Source organism: Xenopus tropicalis, chromosome 7, assembly GCF_000004195.4.
Source record: "Xenopus tropicalis strain Nigerian chromosome 7, UCB_Xtro_10.0, whole genome shotgun sequence".
NCBI classification, from domain to species: Eukaryota; Metazoa; Chordata; class Amphibia; order Anura; family Pipidae; genus Xenopus; species Xenopus tropicalis.
Genome location: NC_030683.2, coordinates 57,970,514 through 57,989,820, shown reverse-complemented (window position 1 = coordinate 57,989,820; position 19,307 = coordinate 57,970,514). Strand labels below are relative to the sequence as shown.

Sequence of the window (19,307 nt, the reverse complement as noted above, 5' to 3'; positions counted from 1 at the left end):
GACCTATTTCTAAACATGCACAGATAGAGGTTGTTACAGACTGTAAAGTAGAGAAGCCTGTAGACTGGCAGGATTAACCTTTTAGGTGTAGCAGGAGAGCCTTGCCAGGCAACTTTCTGCTGCGCAATTAACAGGCATCATAAACACGGCCAAGGCTAATCCAAATACATGGCACCAAAAGGGATCAAAATCAGAAACAGGCAAGAGTCAAAACCAGTAGAAACTAACACGAGAAGGGCTTTAGCAAAATCAGGAACACAGAAATGCTTGGAGGTAGGAAGGTGCGCTGGTCTCCTGGTGCACCTAACAAAGGTTTAATGCTGTGCAGGTAAAGTATATGTAGGGGATCAGAGAACCCTGTCCCCTGTTTCTCAGTCTGTGATCTCATCCAGCCTAGCTACAGCCTGGGGAGGGATCCGGTTGGCTGGCTGCCCCAGTGCACGTCTGGGAGAGGTGTGCCTAAGCTTTGGAGCCAAAAAATCTAGGGGCGGGCCCAGCAGTTTATAAAGGGAGCCCCTGCTGTTGTTTGCCAGTCAGAGGAAGACCCAGAGTGAGCAGTTAGCACAAACAGTGTGTGTTTAGACTGGAAAGGATAAAAGTCTGCTGGACTGCCAGGGAATATAAAGTCCTCTGTGGTACTCTGTGTGTGTGTGTGTCCCCTGGAGGAACAGGTATTGCAATTACCTGCTACGTGGGAGCAGCCACCCTTTTCAACAGGGAAGGTACTCTGGGGCAGGTAGCGCTACCTGGGGGGACTAAAGAGTGGAGGCACTGCGCTGTTCCCAGTTCCCAGTATCAATATTCTTTGAAAACACACATCTCCTGTGAAAATACAGCCCATATTAAGTGAATGTGCCAAGAAAGGGTTACATATACTTTTGGCCTTTCAAAGCACAAATGTACCTGTGACTTGCTATTTAGAAAACACAGGAGGAGGATGAGGTATTTAACCCTAAATGCTACAGATTGTAGAATCAACGTGCCGCAGGGGCCACTCATTCCCCGCAGAGGCGGGGAATGAGTGGCCACTGAGGCGCGATCGCCCAGGGGCTCCATAGGAAACGGCAGGCACGTGGTTACTATGTGCTTGCCCTTTCCTGATCTCCTGCCTCCCCCCTCCCTGCGCACCCACTCACCTGATCCGGCCATGAAGAGGGTCCTCCGGTGCCTGAGTCACTCCTGCGGATCTCCAGCCTGCTTGTCCCCAGGTTAGTGTCACAAAAAAATGCAAACACACACTTATTATACTAATACACACTACAGCATGTACTTGCACATGCACACAACATGCATTTTGCCAAGTGTACATACACACTTACACAATTTTGTGTATTTTTTTTATTGCGTTTTTTTTTTTTTGCCTTAAAAAAAATGTTTTATTGCCATTGCGGATAGCGTATTCACTAACCACACTATGCAATACCTTTTGTATATTATTTTGGTGCTTTTATTACATTTTATGCATTTTTAGCCATTTTATTGCATTTTCAGTTCTGCATAGGTGTTGTTCGCTTGATTTTGACCGTAACCTGATTTGCCCAAGCCAAAATACTCAAACTGTGATTCTCACTGCAGATTACACTAGGTGAAAAAAAAAAAACATTGATTTTAGTGTTTTTTGGGGGATTTTAGCGATTTTATTGCATTTCGCATTCTTCTTTGTTACTTGTCTTTGCACATGGAAATTTTTGCTATAAATAAATTTGGGTCCCTCTGTACACCAAATAGTTTGGTAAATTTATCCATATTGGGCATCAAACTGTTCAGCAGACCCCTGACAGTCATATTTAAAGTGTTGATATGTTACGAAATGTGCGGTACATAATGGGGCAAAATGCAAGCTTTGTGACGATTGGCAGAAATTTAATAAAAAAGTTATGTTTAGCATAGCTTTGTAGTTTGATAGTTAAGATGCACTTACCCATTTTTGTTTCATCAGAATGTGAACTTTTGGAAAATATATGGTTTTCTAGGGTCTCCGTACTGTTAGGGGGTCTTATGGCACATAATACACATACTGTGTGCAAAAATTTCACCAGCCAGCGCGTCAGATGTTAAAATTCATATGAACTGTTTTTATTTGGATGCCCCTATACACCACATAGTTTGGTCTATGCATTATCTATGCAATCATATTTATAATGTTTTATGTTGATATGTTACAAATTGTGGGGGTACATACAGGGGTAAAATGCAAGCTTTGTGACGATTTTCAGAAGTGTTATAAGAACCGTTCTGTTTAGCATAGCTATGTATTTTGGTAGTTTGCAGTAGAAAGATGTATTTACCCATTTTTGTTTCATCAGAATGTGTACTTTCGGAAAATGTATAGTATTCTAGGGTCTCCGTACTGTTAGGGGATCTTATGGCACATAATACACATACCAGGTGCAAAAATTGATACCTAATGTTATGTGAGAGATATGATGCTTGAAAGTGGAAGCTTTGAGGCATTTTTTTTTAGAATTTTCATAATTTTTTATAGAAAATGCTAAATTCAGGAAAGCATTGCTGTTTGGTAATTAAAAATTAAAGACATGGTTACCCATTTCGGAATGTGTACTTTTCAAAAATATATGGTTTCTTGGGGTAAACCTAATTTTTTGGATTTTTGGCTTTGGAATGTAAAGTATGCCGTATTCTGCTGTAATGCTTTGAAAATTTGGTAATTTACCGCTGGGAGTTTTCGATCTATAGAAGTCAGAAATCTCCATAAAACTATACATATCAGGTATTGGCAGATTTGGGAGACATCAAAATCAGGCTTTCAAAATCAGTTAATTTTTTGTCCATAAAATAAAATATGTTTCTGGTATAAATCCCATGAAAATACACAAAAACTCTGGTAGATTTGCAAAGCTCAGGTTCTCTTGAAAAAAACGATATATAGTTTGCCTACCAAACTTAAACCCCCCCAACCCCAGTAAATGCGTCTAAAATGAGAGAGCACAGAATGTTTACAAAACATCTGCCACTGAGGGGAACAGAAATGTGAAATTGTGCTGGCACTTAAAGGGTTAAAGGGTTGCCCAGATTAGCAGTGCTGCCAACATAAAGTAGGCATTTGACAGGCAACAATTGCAATACTTTTGGCATTTAAAGGCACCAGCGCACCAGTGAGTTGTTATTTCAAAAAAACAGGGTGGGCAGGAAATGGTAAGTTACAAACAGCAATTTTTTACTGAAATTTTGGACAGTTGCATTAACATGGTTTAGCATACATGCACAATAAGATGTAAAGCACTCACAAATCTAGCTCATATGTAATGTAACGCTGCCCCAGTGCTAAACTAGGGATTCACTGAATCCACTTCATTGGATTTGGCAGAACCCCCGAATCAACATCTGTGTTTATGTGACAAAAACTCACATGATTTTTAGAATTCGGATTCGTTTCGGCCAGGAGCGTGTATTCGTCCAAATCCGAATCCTGTCAAAAAAAACGCAGAATTCTGGCCATATCCCGAACCAAATCCTGGATTCTGTGCATCCCTGTGCTTAACTCACAATGACCTTTTTATTCACATGTTTCAATTTGGTCACCATTTCTTGGCTAGTGCATTCAACACTGAACCTCATTTTCCATTTTGCTGCCTAGTTTTCCAATTGCTCTGCAAAGTGGCAGCATCTTGCACTGAACTTATAGTTTTGCACAATTTAGTATCGTCAGCAAAAATAGAAACAGTACTTTCTATGCCCACCTCCAGGTCATTAATAAACAGGTCTATCATCCTTACACTGCTACTTAGACACTTTACATGCAGTAGCAATGATGGCTAGATACCACAGGCCGGTGCAAAAAAAGTAGCAGAAAAGTTTGGCTTTTCACTCTACTGCCCATGTGGTGCAAATACAGAAGATGGAAGAGAAATGCTCATTCACAGATGCCCTGGCCGGGCAATCAAGTGATTACATTTACTGGGGGGGTGCCTTAAATGTTGTCACCCCCCAGGTGATTAGACCTTTGCTTTGTCTTTAAGAGTTGAGCAAGCAAAGAAACATATACAGTATTTACCTTGAGCCTCCAGGGCTTGTTCTTCTACTTCTGCAGCCCACTCAACAATGCTGATGTACCTCTGCCTCTTCTTGGGCATGTTCAGCATGCTGGCCCTAGTCCCTGTCTGTGGGCCCTTGTAGTAATTCTACTGAAAAAAGAGAAAGGAACTCACCCTAGCAACCACATGGAAGACTGGGACTCACGTGAAAATATATATCTAAGATTTAATAGTTAAGTGCATATACTAATAAAGATTATTGTAAAAATCATGGCAAATTTGGGTAAAAAAAATGCATTAGGAACATAAATAACAGTATTCTTATATCTAACATAAGTGTCAAGGTGTTCACCTCCCAACCCCTAAAAAATCACTTTGCCCATGCAGAACGTGTTACTTACAAATGACTGCTTTCTAAACTAAGGTCTATTGGTCTTAGTAAAGTTTGCACCTGGATAGAAAACTGGCTACAGGATTGGGTACAGAGGGTGGTTATCAGTGGTACATTCTCTACTTGGAGTAAGGTTCTTGGTGGGGTCCCTCTGGGTTCTGTACTGGGTCCACTTTTGTTTAACTTGTTCATAAATGACTTAGGGGAGGGTATTATAAGCAATGTATCAGTGTTTGTAGATGACACAAAACTCCAGTCAATTCTATCCAGGATGTGGCATCCTTGCAGCAGGTTGACCAACTGGCAATCTGGGTGGCTAAGTGGCAGATGAGATTTATTGTGGATAAATGTAAGGTCATGCACCTAGGGTGTAAAAATATGCAAGCCACATACCCTTAATGGGACTGCAAATCCATAATGGAGAAGGACCTTGAAGTCCTTGTAGATAATAAACTTGGCTGTAGCAAGCAATGCCAGGCAGCAGCTGCAAGGGCAAACAAGGTTTTGAGCTGTATTAAAAGGGGTATAGATTCACAGGAGGAGGGGGTTATTCTTTCCCTTTACAGAGCACTGGTAAGGCCCCATCTAAAATATTCTTTTCAGTTTTGGTCTCCAGTGCTCAAACAGGACATTATTGAATTAGAAAGGGTCCAGAGAAGGGCAACTAAGCTGGTAAAGGGTATGGAAAGTCTCAGTTATGAAGAAAGACTGGCCAAGTTGGGTCTGTTTACACTGGAGAAGAGGCGTTTAAGGGGTGACATGATAACTATGTATAAATATATAAGGGGATCATATAATAAACTCTCTAATGCTTTATTTACCAGTAGGTCCTTCCAACGGACACGAGGGCACCCACTCTGTTTAGAAGAAGGGAGGTTCCGTTTAAATATTCGGAAAGGTTTTTTTTGCTGTGAAGTTGTGGAATTCCCTCCCTGAATCAGTCATACTTGCTGATACATTATATAGCTGTAAGAAGGGGCTGGATGGATTCTTAGCAAGTGAGGGAATACAGGGTTATGGGAGATAGCTCTTAGTACAAGTTGATCCAGGGACTGGTCCGATTGCCATCTTGGAGTCAGGAAGGAATTTCTTCCCCTCTGCGGCAAATTTGAGAGGCTTCAGATGGGGTCTTTGGCCTTCCTCTGGATCAACTAAAAGTTAGGCAGGTTATATATAGGCATTGTGGTTGAATGTGATGGACGTACATCTTTTTTCAACCTAACTTACTATGTTACTATATGGCCTGAGCCTGACTTCAGGGAGAGGCCCCCCCTGCCTTTTGCACTTTGGTACTCCTGGTCACATACTGAATACACCGCTTCAAGTCGATAAAACTCTTGCACGCAGTTGTGCCTTCTCTGCATGTTGCACCGGGCTTTTCAGCAGCATTTTTTTTTTTGCAGCAATAATGTGATGTGGCTGAGCCTCAAATAAAATGTCACATTGTGCAATCACTTCATCAACTAGTGCTGCATTCTTATCACTGGTAAATCTAGGCCCCAGGGTCTTCCTCGTTCCTTGAGGGCTCTCTAAAGGTGGCCATACACGGGGCAATTCTGCAGCTTATCTGCCTGACTGACATCTGGCCTGAAATGGGACAGATCTTGATTGAGCAGGTTTGATTTTTCTGTTGGATCGTGGTCCTCATTGGCTCGTTGATGTGGTCCCCAAACCAACTGTGCCTATGCCCACCTAGGGCCAAATGATGAATTAGCCTAATATTGCATATCTGGAGAAGATCTGCTTGCTTGGCAACATCCCCAAATGAGTGAATCTTAGAGCTTATCAGGTCTCCTTCTAGACTGCCTCTCCTCCTGCCCACTCTACCCTCCTCCATACTCCCTTGCTCCCGCCTACTTACCCACCCGTCCGAACTCCCTTGCTTCCCCTTATACCTACCCTCCCTGTCCTCACTCCTGTGCTTACCCCCACCTACCCTCCCCTTTTTCACTCCTGTGTTTCCCCCACCTACCCTCCCCCCTGTCCTCACTCCCTTGTTGCCCTGCCTACCCTCCCCGTCCTCCCTACCTTGTGATCCCTACTTCCCCTAACCTCCGAAGGTTCACAAGCCTGCTCCCCCCCACCCAGGCTCGGATGGCCATTCCACCCCCCCCAAACACCACTCCCTCTGACCCCCTACCTTTCCTCCAACTCTCTAGCCTTCCCCCTCCTGCGTCCACTCAGATCCCACAAACTGCGTTGTAGGACTCCTCTAACTTTCCTCTCCAGCCTGACCTCCAACTCCTCAGAGCTGGAGTAATACTCCCCTTCCTCCTCCCTCCAACTGCCAATTTTGAATTTAGCCTGTTAATCTGGGCAGCTCTCTAAAGCACATCCTCCTACTACACTTTTCAGAAAGGGACCACATGAGTTTTTCATTTAAAAACTCAATTAGATATAAATTGCAGCAGAAAAACTCAAATAAATTCGCTGGTCTTTGTGCCAAAACATCGAGGAATGCTTATCCATAGAAATCCATTGGAACTCACACAGAGTATTTGCTCCGCTGTTCTCAGCCTGCATTTTTTTTTTGCAGTCTGAGTGCAGCAGATCTTATCGCTTAATGCACCTCAGTAAAACTGGATTGACAAGCACAGCTTCTGCCTTCAGCCAAGCAGGGATCAGTCAGAAAGTGCCTTCTTTCACTTTTCAGGCTGATCCCTGCTCAGTATTGCTCCATGTAGCTGAGCAGAGGTGGAAGCCATACTTATAACTGCAGTTTTACCAAGGTGTGGATCCACTTCAGTAGGAAGGCATATGTGGCACTTCATACAGAATTTTCCTCCTGGAGGAATCTTCAGGCAACTTTGTAAGATAAAGCACCACGTATGCCTTCCTACCAGCGATTCAATTTATAGCCAGTGGAAAGGCATTTTGGGGAGATTAGCGGCCTATGGTAGAGATTTAACGGTGGGCAATTAATTTCTACATCAGCTGTGGCCCTTAAACTTTGAACCTTTTTTTAAAAATCTAACTTTAGGTCTTTTTCTCTGCTGGAGCTTAGGAATTCCTTCTTCTTACCAGCCGCTCCTCTCTTGCTTGTAGCCTAATTTCTCTCCTACACATTTATTTTACCATCTTCATCCTTCATTTTTCCTGTTTCTGAAACACCAGCACTTTATTTCCTTTCATAATTCTTTTTGTCCAAGGCTGGCATGTTTCACAAAATGGCTGTTTCTGCATTCTTTTTCAAAGGTTAATCACATTCCCCTACAATTAGTTATATATACTTCATTCTTTTAAGGACATGGAGGCATATCTATCAAAAAGTGAAAGTACCAATTTTCCCAACCTTCAGATACCAATAATCTCAACCTTCCAGAATCTCCTCTTTCCGTATTCAGCTCCTTTGATCTCGTAGCAGATTCCGAAGCTTCTCCGTTCCTCTCCGCCTACTACAAACTCATTCTACAAAGTACCCATCCTGCCAATCTAACTACTGTCCCTACTCGCTCCTGCCCCTAGCCTCTAAACTTCTGGAACGTCTTGTCTTTTCTCGTGTCACTAACTTCCTCTGCACCCATAATCTGCTGGACCCTATGCAGTCTGGTTTTCGGCCTGAGCACTCCACTGAGATGGCCTTATGTTCAAGTGGCAAATGATCTCCAGACTGCCAAGGCCAAAGGACGCTATTTGGTCCTCATTCTCCTTGACCTTTCCTCTGCTTTTGATACTGTCGACCATTCAGTCCTTATCCAAATTCTCTATTCTCTGGGTATCTGGGATCAAGCTGCATCCTGGTTCTCTTCCTATCTCTCTAACTGCTCCTTCTCTGTTGCTCTTGCTAACAAATCCTCTACCCCGGTTCCGCTTAGTGTGGGGGTGCCTCAGGGCTCTGTGTTTGGTTCTTTATGTTCTCCCTGTACACTCTCTCCTTAGGAGACCTTATTTCTTCTTTTGGTCTTAAATATCACATATGCAGATGACATCCAGATATTTTTAGACACCCCTGAACTAACCTCTGATGTTCAAACCCAGATTGCTAACTGCCTCCTGGCTTCCTCCTCCTGGATGAACCAATGCCACCTCAAACTTAAAAGAATAAGTAAACCTTTTTTTTATCAGTAAAATTACTCTAAACAGCCTCCAGAATTACCTACCTTTGTCACAGCATTCTCTCTGACCTGGTTCCTCAGTCAGAAGGTGTTCGTTTTTCTTTGCTCCTTGTGCAGAGTGAAGCCCCGCCCCCACTTCCTGTTCAGGTCTCCCACCTCTCTCCCCTGCAATCAATCTTAAACTCTGCTGCCAGGATCCTCCTGCTCTCTCCTAAGAGGGAACCTGCTCAGCCTCACTTAAACTCTCTTGCATGATTGCCTGTTAAGCAAAGGATAGCTTACAAAATCCTTCTGCTAACATTCAAAGCCCTTCACTCCTCTGCTCCTCACTACATTTCTTCACTGGTCTCTCTGCACATTCCTGGTCGTCTCCTCCTTTCCTCTCAGAGCCTCCATCTTTGTACACCATCCATACCCACTGCGCTCTCTCATCTTCAACCTTTCTATCTCGCTGCTCCTTACCTCTGGAACTCTATCCTTGAATCCCTCCGTAGGGAACACTCACCCTCTCTCTTTAAGATAAAACTCAGATGCTACCTTGTGGAGTACTAAAAACATTATTTTGCCTAGTCCTGCAGTTAAGGGCAAATGCCCATACCTAGTGCACTCTTACCCAACCACTTAGATTGTAAGCTCTACGGGGCAGGGACCTCCTTCCTACTGTGTCTCATACCACATGGCACTTACTCCCTGTGTATTTATACTTATTTATTGTATTTATTGTAACACTTGTCCTCCCTGTGTGTAATTTTGTATATTGTAAGATTGTACAGCCCTGCGTAACCTTGTGGCGCTTTATAAATAAAGTTATACATACATACATTGGTCCAAGAATAAAATATTTAAGAGTAGAATTATTAGCAATGTAAGTGTAATTTAGAAGTAAAAAGGACACCATAAAAAACATGACAGAATCCCATTAAATTGATCCGCTTGTGGACACCATATTGAAGGAAATCTTTTTCCATTACGAAGTTCAAATAATACAAAATAGGTTGTTAGAATAGTTATTGCAAACATATCAGAAACACAGGACCATTGTATCATAAACTTTTTTTTATTGCAAAAGAAATAAAGAGAAAGCGAGATCGCCTCCACAGAGAAAAATATTATCCAGGCTCTTTTTTTATACAATCTAATCCCAGGGTCAAGGGAGAGGACAGCCGATTGTGCCAAAATAAGTGGCACTGACACACATAACACTCTGTGTGCCATACCGGCATTTATATATATTTATATATGTATATATCCACACATGGCTGCACTGGTTGCATGAAATAAATTTACTGTTAAGGGTAAATGAATGTGTGTACTCTGTATGAGAGGTAATGGAAAAAAAGCTACAATTCAATTAAATAATAATAATAAAAAAAAATATTAACTCTATCACAAAAGCTGCCTCCTTCCTCTCCAAAATATAATGAAACACACAACTCATCAGACACCCATATAACATTAGCAGAACATTCTCTCTCACAAATTCCTAACAAGCAAAACAAACAAAAACAAAACCTTCCTCCACCCTTGCTCTCCATGCTGACCAGCCTTAAGGAGAGTGTGAACTAAGCAAAAATTAAGAGTAAGAAAAATAGAGTGTTCTTTGCTCTGTGGAGATGAAAATCTGGTTCTATTGATGTCAGCATTTAAGGGAAAAAAGTGCTCCTCCAACTATTAGGGCACTAGGGCAACCAGAGTTAGTTATATACCCGTTTTAATGGCACACTTCCTTGGACCAAACAATGGTTTCACTGTAGATGGTAAATGATGTAGGTGGAGATACCAATTATTGCTCCTTCTTTGTATGTTATGGAGTGGCAGGAGAAAGCAGATAACTACTTCCGGTCCTTTTAACAGGTCCTTTCACTCTAGCTGATCCTCTGGATGAGTTTATCATCTGATAAACAATACAAGGTGCTCACAGAGAGGTCTGAAATAAATTCCTCACAAGCTCCCCGAGTAACCTGCTTGCAACCATGCAAGTCAATAAGGGACAGATTAGTGGCGCGTCGCAGATATAGAAGAGACTCGTCTGTTACCCCTTTACAACCTGTGAGAAAAAGAGAATAGCTTGGTTAAACCTAGCTTACAGTTTCTAAAATACAATACATTTGACATTTTTTTTTACACATGCAGGGCTACCACCAGGAGGGGTACCTGTGCCAAACCCTGTGAACACTTTCTCAATGGGGGACCTGCCACTCCGCAAAAGTGCCTAGATTCTAGGCATGCTATTGGACGCTATTTACTAATTTATATGCGCTACTTCTACATGAACTTTCCAGCAGTGGGCCCCGCAGCAACATCATAGGACTCCTATGCTTACGCAATTTATGTAACTTATGCAAAAACTTACATTGCTTTTAAAGAAGAAGATTGACACAAGCAGATGTTTGCAGATGACACAAAACTCTGCAGACCAGTCAATTCTATCCAGGGTGTGGCATCCTTGCAGCAGGATCTTGACCAACTGCCAATCTGGGCTGCTAAGTGGCAGATGATATTTAATGTGGATAAATGTAAGGTCATGCACCTGGGATGTAAAAATATGCAAGCCACGTATACCCTTAATGGGACTGCACTAGGCAAATCCATAATGGAGAAAGTCCTTGTAGATAATAAACTTGGCTGTAGCAAGCAATGCCAGGCAGCAGCTGCAAGGGCAAACAAGGTTTTTAGCTGTATTAAAAGGGGTATAGATTCACGGGAGGAGGGGGCTATTCTTCCCCTTTACAGAGCACTGGTAAGGCCCCATCTAGAATATGCTGTTCAGTTTTAGTCTCCAGTGCTCAAACGGGACATTATTGAGTTAGAGAGGGTCCAGAGAAGGGCAACTAAGTTGGTAAAGGGTATGGAAAGTCTCAGTTATGAAGAAAGACTGGCCAAGTTGGGTCTGTTTACACTGGAGAAGAGGCGCTTAAGAGGTGACATGATAACTATGTATAAATATATAAGGGGATCATATAATAACCTTTTTAATGTTTTATTCACCAGTAGGTCCTTCCAACAGACACGAGAGGTTCCATTTAAATATTCAGAAAGGTTTTTTTACTGAAAGCTGTGTAGTTGTGGAATTCCCTCCCAAATCAGTCGTGCTGGCTGATACATTATATAGCTTTAAGAAGGGGCTGGATGGATTCTTAGCAAGTGAGGGAATACAGGGTTATGGGAGATGGCTCTTAGTACAAGTTGATCCAGGGACTGGTCCGATTGCCATCTTGAAATCAGGAAGGAATTTTTTCCTCTCTGCGGCAAATTAGAGAGGCTTCAGATGGGGTTTTTTGCCTTCCTCTGGATCAACTAGAAGTTAGGCAGGTTATATATAGGCATTATGGTTGAATGTGATGGATGTATGTCTTTTTTCAACCTAACTTACTATGTTACTATGTTACATTAATTATTTTGTGAACAACTTCTGACCCCAGAGCCCAGGTTGTAAATGGGCCCCTAAAATTACACAGTTTACATAACTTATGCAAAAACATTGTGCTAAATGGGGTAAATATAACACTGCTGCAATTCTTTCAGGATTTCAAGTTCAGTATTTGGTAAATCATCCTCCTAAAGCTCTGTTCTAAATAATTAAAAATCTTTGCAGCATCACAGGACTCCCATTTTTAGAAACTATTTTACAATCACATCACTAAAGATAAATTAGCTTTTTGTTAGCAGAACAAAAGATAACATGGTCAGAAATAAAGCATATAGTGTACACACTGTTTGCTGGCACATATTTAATTTTAAATTAGTTTAACATGGCAACATCTCTTGAATTGTAATTTTTATCAAAATAATTTTTGATTGAGCTGAGGTAAATAATAAAGGTTCAGTAATATATTTAGGCAATGGTATATTTAAAAATGGTGGTGTAAGTCCAAATGCCTTGGTGCAGGTCAAAAACGAAAATATAATAGAAAGAGTGCTGCACACACAGGGACTTGATACAAAGTGTTTTTATTGAAATAAATTCCTATATATATATATATATATATATATATATATATATATATATATATATATATATATATATATATATATATAATATAATATATATATATATATATATATATACACACACACACAGTGGAGGAAATAATTATTTGACCCCTCACTGATTTTGTAAGTTTGTCCAATGACAAAGAAATGAAAAGTCTCAGAACAGTATCATTTCAATGGTAGGTTTATTTTAACAGTGGCAGATAGCACATCAAAAGGAAAATCGAAAAAATAACTTTAAATAAAAGATAGCAACTGATTTGCATTTCATTGAGTGAAATAAGTTTTTGAACCCCTACCAACCATTAAGAGTTCTGGCTCCCACAGAGTGGTTAGACACTTCTACTCAATTAGTCAATCTCATTAAGGACACCTGTCTTAACTAGTCACCTGTATAAAAGACACCTGTCCACAGAATCAATCAATCAAGCAGACTCCAAACTCTCCAACATGGGAAAGACCAAAGAGCTGTCCAAGGATGTCAGAGACAAAATTGTAGACCTGCACAAGGCTGGAATGGGCTACAAAACCATTAGCAAGAAGCTGGGAGAGAAGGTGACAACTGTTGGTGCGATTGTTCGAAAATGGAAGGAGCACAAAATGACCATCAATTGACCTCGCTCTGGGGCTCCACGCAAGATCTCACCTCGTGGGGTGTCAATGATTCTGAGAAAGGTGAAAAAGCATCCTAGAACTACACGGGAGGAGTTAGTTAATGACCTCAAATTAGCAGGGACCACAGTCACCAAGAAAACCATTGGAAACACATTACACCGCAATGGATTAAAATCCTGCAGGGCTCGCAAGGTCCTCCTGCTCAAGAAGGCACATGTGCAGGCCCGTCTGAAGTTTGCCAATGAACACCTGAATGATTCTGTGAGTGACTGGGAGAAGGTGCTGTGGTCTGATGAGACCAAAATAGAGCTCTTTGGCATTAACTCAACTCGCTGTGTTTGGAGGAAGAAAAATGCTGCCTATGACCCCCAAAACACCGTCCCCACCGTCAAGCATGGGGGTGGAAACATTTTGCTTTGGGGTGTTTTTCTGCTAAGGGCACAGGACAACTTATTCGCATTAACGGGAAAATGGACGGAGCCATGTATTGTGAAATCCTGAACGACAACCTCCTTCCCTCTGCCAGGAAACTGAAAATGGGTCGTGGATGGGTGTTCCAGCACGACAATGACCCAAAACATACAGCAAAGGCAACAAAGGAGTGGCTCAAGAAGAAGCACATTAAGGTCATGGAGTGGCCTAGTCAGTCTCCGGACCTTAATCCAATAGAAAACCTATGGAGGGAGCTCAAGCTCAGAGTTGCACAGAGACAGCCTCGAAACCTTAGGGATTTAGAGATGATCTGCAAAGAGGAGTGGACCAACATTCCTCCTAAAATGTGCGCAAACTTGGTCATCAATTACAAGAAACGTTTGACCTCTGTGCTTGCAAACAAGGGTTTTTCCACTAAGTATTAAGTCTTTTTTTGTTAGAGGGTTCAAAAACGTATTTCACTCAATGAAATGCAAATCAGTTGCTATCTTTTATTTAAAGTTATTTTTTCGATTTTCCTTTTAATGTGCTATCTGCCACTGTTAAAATAAACCTACCATTGAAATGATACTGTTCTGAGACTTTATTTCTTTGTCATTGGACAAACTTACAAAATCAGTGAGGGGTCAAATAATTATTTCCTCCACTGTATATATACTGTATAATAATAAAATACTACTAAAATATATCATGATATAATAATATACAGTATAATATACAACAATAATAAAATGTTATAAATGTTATGAAAGTCTCAGTTACGAAGAAAGACGGGCCAGGCTGGGATTGTTTATGCTGAAGAAGAGGTGCTTGGGGGCGGTATGACAACTATGTATAAATATATAAGGGAATCATGTAATAAGCTCTCTAATGCTTTATTTACCAGTAGGTCCTTCCAACAGACACGTGCGAGCACCCATTCTGATGTTTCATGGTAATACTCAGAAACGTTTTTTTATTGTGAGAGCAGTAAAGTTGTGGCATTCTCTCCCTGAATCAGTCGTGCTGGCTGATACATTAGATAGCTTCAAGGAGGGATTGGGCAGCTTTTTAGCAAGTGAGAAAATACAGGATCTTGAAGATAGCTCATAGTTGATCCAGGGACTGGTTTGATTGCCATCTTGTAGTCTTTTAAAGCCTTTCTAATATGCCCCAGAGGCATTTAGGGGCATTTCCTAGGGAAACTATTAGTTTACATATGAAATCTATACACTGTTTTTACAGGACTTTCTAAGTCTGGCCGAATTTGTGCAATTTCACTTTAGTACAACTTCTATATAATATGAAAATTTAATTTTTTATACCATAGAGACATGCATCAAAAATATATTTTATTATATATGTGAAAAAAAGTTTAATTCTCAAACACTGCATTTTTCCGCAGGCCGAGGATCAGCCCCTTGTGGCATTAGCCTAAGGTAAAGGTAAGTGGTGTCAGCTGTGTCTAACAACCTATACTGTTTACGTTTAGGAGATTCACATGTACTATGTAAATGTGTTTAGGCCATAATCAAAGCAATCCTCAAAGCAATTTCATTTGAAGTCTGTTAATAGATTACAATATCAAATAATTCTCAAAAAAAATAATATATTTTACAAGAGATGTAGAGGTTGCTTACCTGCTAAGTGTATGTGAGTGAGAGTTCCCCTTGTAGAAGAGCCTACAGCTGTAAGGAGGTTTACAGACTGATCAGAAAGCAGTGGACAGTGGCTAAGGTCAAGCTTAGACAGAAGTGGGCAATGGCGTATGATTAACCTCAAAGTAACATCAGAAATATCAAGGCCAGACAGGCGCAGATCTGTTAGCAGGCGTAGCTTGCTGCGAGAATCATGTCCTGATAGAAAAAAAAAGCAATGGGTGGACACAAATATTAGAGATACCATAACACAGCAAAAAACACATAATGACAGCCTTCTTCAAAATTTACCTGATTTGTCCGAGGCTGGTGTAAGCAAATCTCTAATCTGAGTATCTTTGATTCCAACTGTCCAGCGCAGGTCCAGAGTACGCAGAAGGGGACAACTACAGCTAGCAAGGGCAGAGACAGCAGACCAAGTGCAACCAGCAAGGATTAAGTCCTTCAGACCTGTTACACATATAAAAGTTCAATGTTCATTTTTTATATATAAGAATCACTCATTTTAAGTTTGTGTCAAATTTCATGCATTCATAAAACTATGGAAAAAACATGCATGCTATGAAAATGAATGTGTGGCATAGGTAGACAAGGGGGACATTTAAACAAGCAGTACATTAGTTCACTGAACAGGACTTGTGCTGAATATACTTTTTGCCTATTTTTTTTTTTTTTTAATATTTTTATTTTTAGAAATTTTTCACATCAGTCATCAAAATTGCTTATTACACATGAAAGTTGACAGGTAGTTTTGACAGAATATATCTAACAGAGAATATCTAACATTTTTACCCGGTTATGCATATAAAGTTGGAGTTTAACCCCTAAAGCATGTTTTTATCCATAACGTGAATATTGCCACTTTAATATCACACTGGAAGCAGTGGGTTTATATTCTGGAATTTCACATCCCATCAGTGATAATGAAGAAAAAATAGAATAAAACATTAACTGTAGATTTATGCAAATCAATAAAACTTAACTAATGGAAACTAGTTTCCTGGTGTAAGCCTAGTCAAGCTAAGCTAACTATGGATTTTTAAGCAAAATTAAGTGGAAAACAAAAAAATCAGGTTGTAGACTCTCACCCAGAATCTAATTACTTTTGGGCAGTGCCCATAGTACCTTGATTTCAGCAACCTCTAAAAAGTGTTGCTTAGGCCTTTTTTTTTTTTAATTTATTTTTGCTAGTCTAATTGGGGTTAAATACCAGCGAAAGAGGAAACTGAATTGAAGCCAGTTTGACTTCCCAACTTCATTACCAGTCCATAGATAAGCCCTCTGTATAGTAAGCTTCTCCTCACAAGGTTTGTTTACACAGAGCCCATTATTTCCATATTAATAAATAACCTTGTTACACGGGGGCAAGAGAGACGGTAGAAGCCACAATTTTCCACTAATGCTTTAAAAATAGCAAAAAACTTTAATTACAACAATAAGCAAAATATATTCGCACACACACTGGCCTGAGGGTGTCATATCACAATGCTATACAACTAGTGATTTGGAGCCTTAAAGGAGAACTAAACCCTAAAAATGAATATGGCTAAAAATGCCATATTTTATATAATAAACTGACTGGACTGGCTCAAAGTTTCAGCATCTCTATAGTAGTAATGCTATAGGTATTTATAGTTGTCACAGTAGTTTCCTATCTTGGATTTTGTTAGAACTGTCCAGGACAGTGCACATGCTCAGTGGGCTTCGGGCAGCTGTTGAGAAGCTAAGCTTAGGGGTCATTGCAAATTATCAAGCAGAAAATGAGCTATGTCTATAAGCTGATTCTACTTGGTCAATTATTCAGTTCTGATGCAGTTGCCCTGGTTTCAGATCTGTCATTTAAAGTGAATCTCAATGAATTACTAATCAGCCTTTTACTGTTACATTTATATTGTATTCATGCAGTATATTTTGAGTCTGTCCCTAAGCTCAGTAACTGAAACCAGCACAGAGCATCTGCAGTGAATCAGATGGGGAGTTACTGGGCATCTGTGGAGGCACAGATCTTCCCTGCAATAGGCTGGTACAGAAGCCCAAAACATGATGCACAACATTTCTGCCCTACTTCTTTAGTTAGGCTTCAGTTCTCCTTTAAAATGTTACTGACCATAATGTAAATGTGACCCATAATATAAATTATGGGCCAAAATACCTGCATCTGCACCGAACCCACCCACAAGCACTGTGTGAAGGTTTGCCTGAAACCACCCAACTATCCAATTCAGTCTATTTTGTCACAAAATCTTCATGCATCTGCTAGGAAGCTGAAGATGAACTCAGCCTTTCAGCATGGCAATGACCCAAATCATACATATAAATCAACAAAGCAATGGCTTCACCAGAGAACGATGTTCTGGAATGACCCAGCCAGAGCCCAGACCTTAAACTGATTGAAAATCAGTCGGTTTACCCAAAGAGACCTGTGCCCAGGAGATGCCTTTGCAATTGACAGATCGGGAAAAGTTTTTAAAAAGGAGGAGTTGGCAAAAATTGCCATGTCCAGATGTGCCAAGCCTTACCCAAAAAGACTGAGTGCTGTAATAAAACCAAAAGGTTCTTCAACTAGTTTGGGGGTTGCAGCTCGGCAGTATAGCTGCTTAAGGTATAGCAAATTTAAGTATACTGCAATGAGTTAGACAGAGCTGGACACCAGTTGGAACAGCAGTGAACATAGTCCATCTGGGACTTGACCTGCAAATGGCAAAACTCACTTGGAGCATGGTGCTCCCTAAGGTAGTCGCTTCCTTTAACCTCCCTGTTGTCTGTTCATACTCCATACACATATCCTCCTCCCTGCTGCCATCTACATACTCCAGCTCCTTCACCCTTTATAATTATTTACAACACCTCTGTCCCCCGGTTACTGTCCGTACGCGGAGGCGCTCTCATTTTAAATCCTCTGCTCACAACTTCTCACTCTTTTTCCTCCTGTTGCTGGCTGACTAAATCATTTCATCTCCTTGCACTAACAGCAACCTGGCTTTTGCAAAATTACACCGCCACTGAAGCTGCGCTCTCTCATGGCAGTTTGTGTTTCTCCCACACCCCCCGGACCAATGGACGCGGTGGGGGAGTTGGAATTCTCCTCTCCTCCTGTTGCCGCTTTGCATCTATTCCTATTCCCCTGGCTTTTTTGTTTAACTAATTTGAAGTGCATGCCCTTCAGATCTTCCATCCTCTCTCTGTACGGGTGGCTGTCATTTACAGGCCCCCGTCAGCCTCCTCCCCTGCTACCTTCCTCTCTGATTTTTGAAACCTGGCTCTCTTTTTTCCTCTCTACTGATGGCCCTGCAATTATCCTTGGGGATTTCAACTCCCACATTGATGATCCCTCGCAACCCTGGCCCTCACATTAACTCCGCCTAACCTCCTCCTTTGAACTCCAGCAGTGGACAAACGCTCCGACTCATAAGGATGGCCACTTTCTGGATTTAGTCTTTACCAAAAATCTGTCCCTTTCTGATTTGAACAGTGTCCCCTTCCCCTTCTCTGACCATCACCTGGTTACATTTTCTGTCTCTCAATCCCCTTCCCAACCTGCTCCTTCCCCCACTTTACTAGTTCAAAATACACGTGACATAGACCTCACGGCCTTAGCTCGTTCTTTCAGATCCAGTCTCTCCTCCTTTAATGAGATGCCTGACCCTGACACTCTGGTTAGCGAGTACAACAGTATACTAGCCTCCACCATTGACTCATTTGCACCCCTTCAGCCTAAGCGTACTCAAGTTCAAAACCCACGCCCCTGGCTGAATGTGCGCACCAAATTCTTACGCTCCTGTGCGAGGCCTGTGGAATGTATGTGGAGGAAATCCCGTACGCAAGCAGACTTAATCCATTATAAATTCCTATTGGCCTGCCTCAACTCTGCCTTGTCGAAGGCTAAGCAGGAATACTACAACACCCTTATAAACAATAATAAATCCAACCCGAAACACCTGTTTTCTATATTCAATACCCTTCTGCGTCCCTCACAGACTCCATTACCTCACTTTATGCACTCTCCCCAGGACTTTGCTGATTTCTTCATGAACAAAGTGGAGTCCATCCGCAATCAAATTCCCCCCTCTATTAATAATAACCAGCTCCTCCTTCCTCAGCCCCCTTCTGCATGTCTTAGCTCTTTTGGTCCCTTAACTATCTCTGAAGTCTCCAGGCTTCTATTGTCGGTTCCCCTCACCACTTGTTC

General features: G+C 41.3%; 1 protein-coding gene across 1 annotated transcript in view; it reads right to left on the bottom strand.

Moving 5' to 3' along the window:
* Positions 1-9,484: 9,484 nt before the first annotated feature.
* The window catches only part of kdm2a (lysine (K)-specific demethylase 2A), a 145,047-nt gene continuing 135,224 nt past the window's right edge, over positions 9,485-19,307 (bottom strand). The window contains 3 exon segments of the mRNA NM_001011176.1: positions 9,485-10,488; positions 15,101-15,316; positions 15,410-15,568. Coding sequence (NP_001011176.1) covers positions 10,307-10,488; positions 15,101-15,316; positions 15,410-15,568 — 557 coding nt within the window. The 3' untranslated portion in view covers positions 9,485-10,306.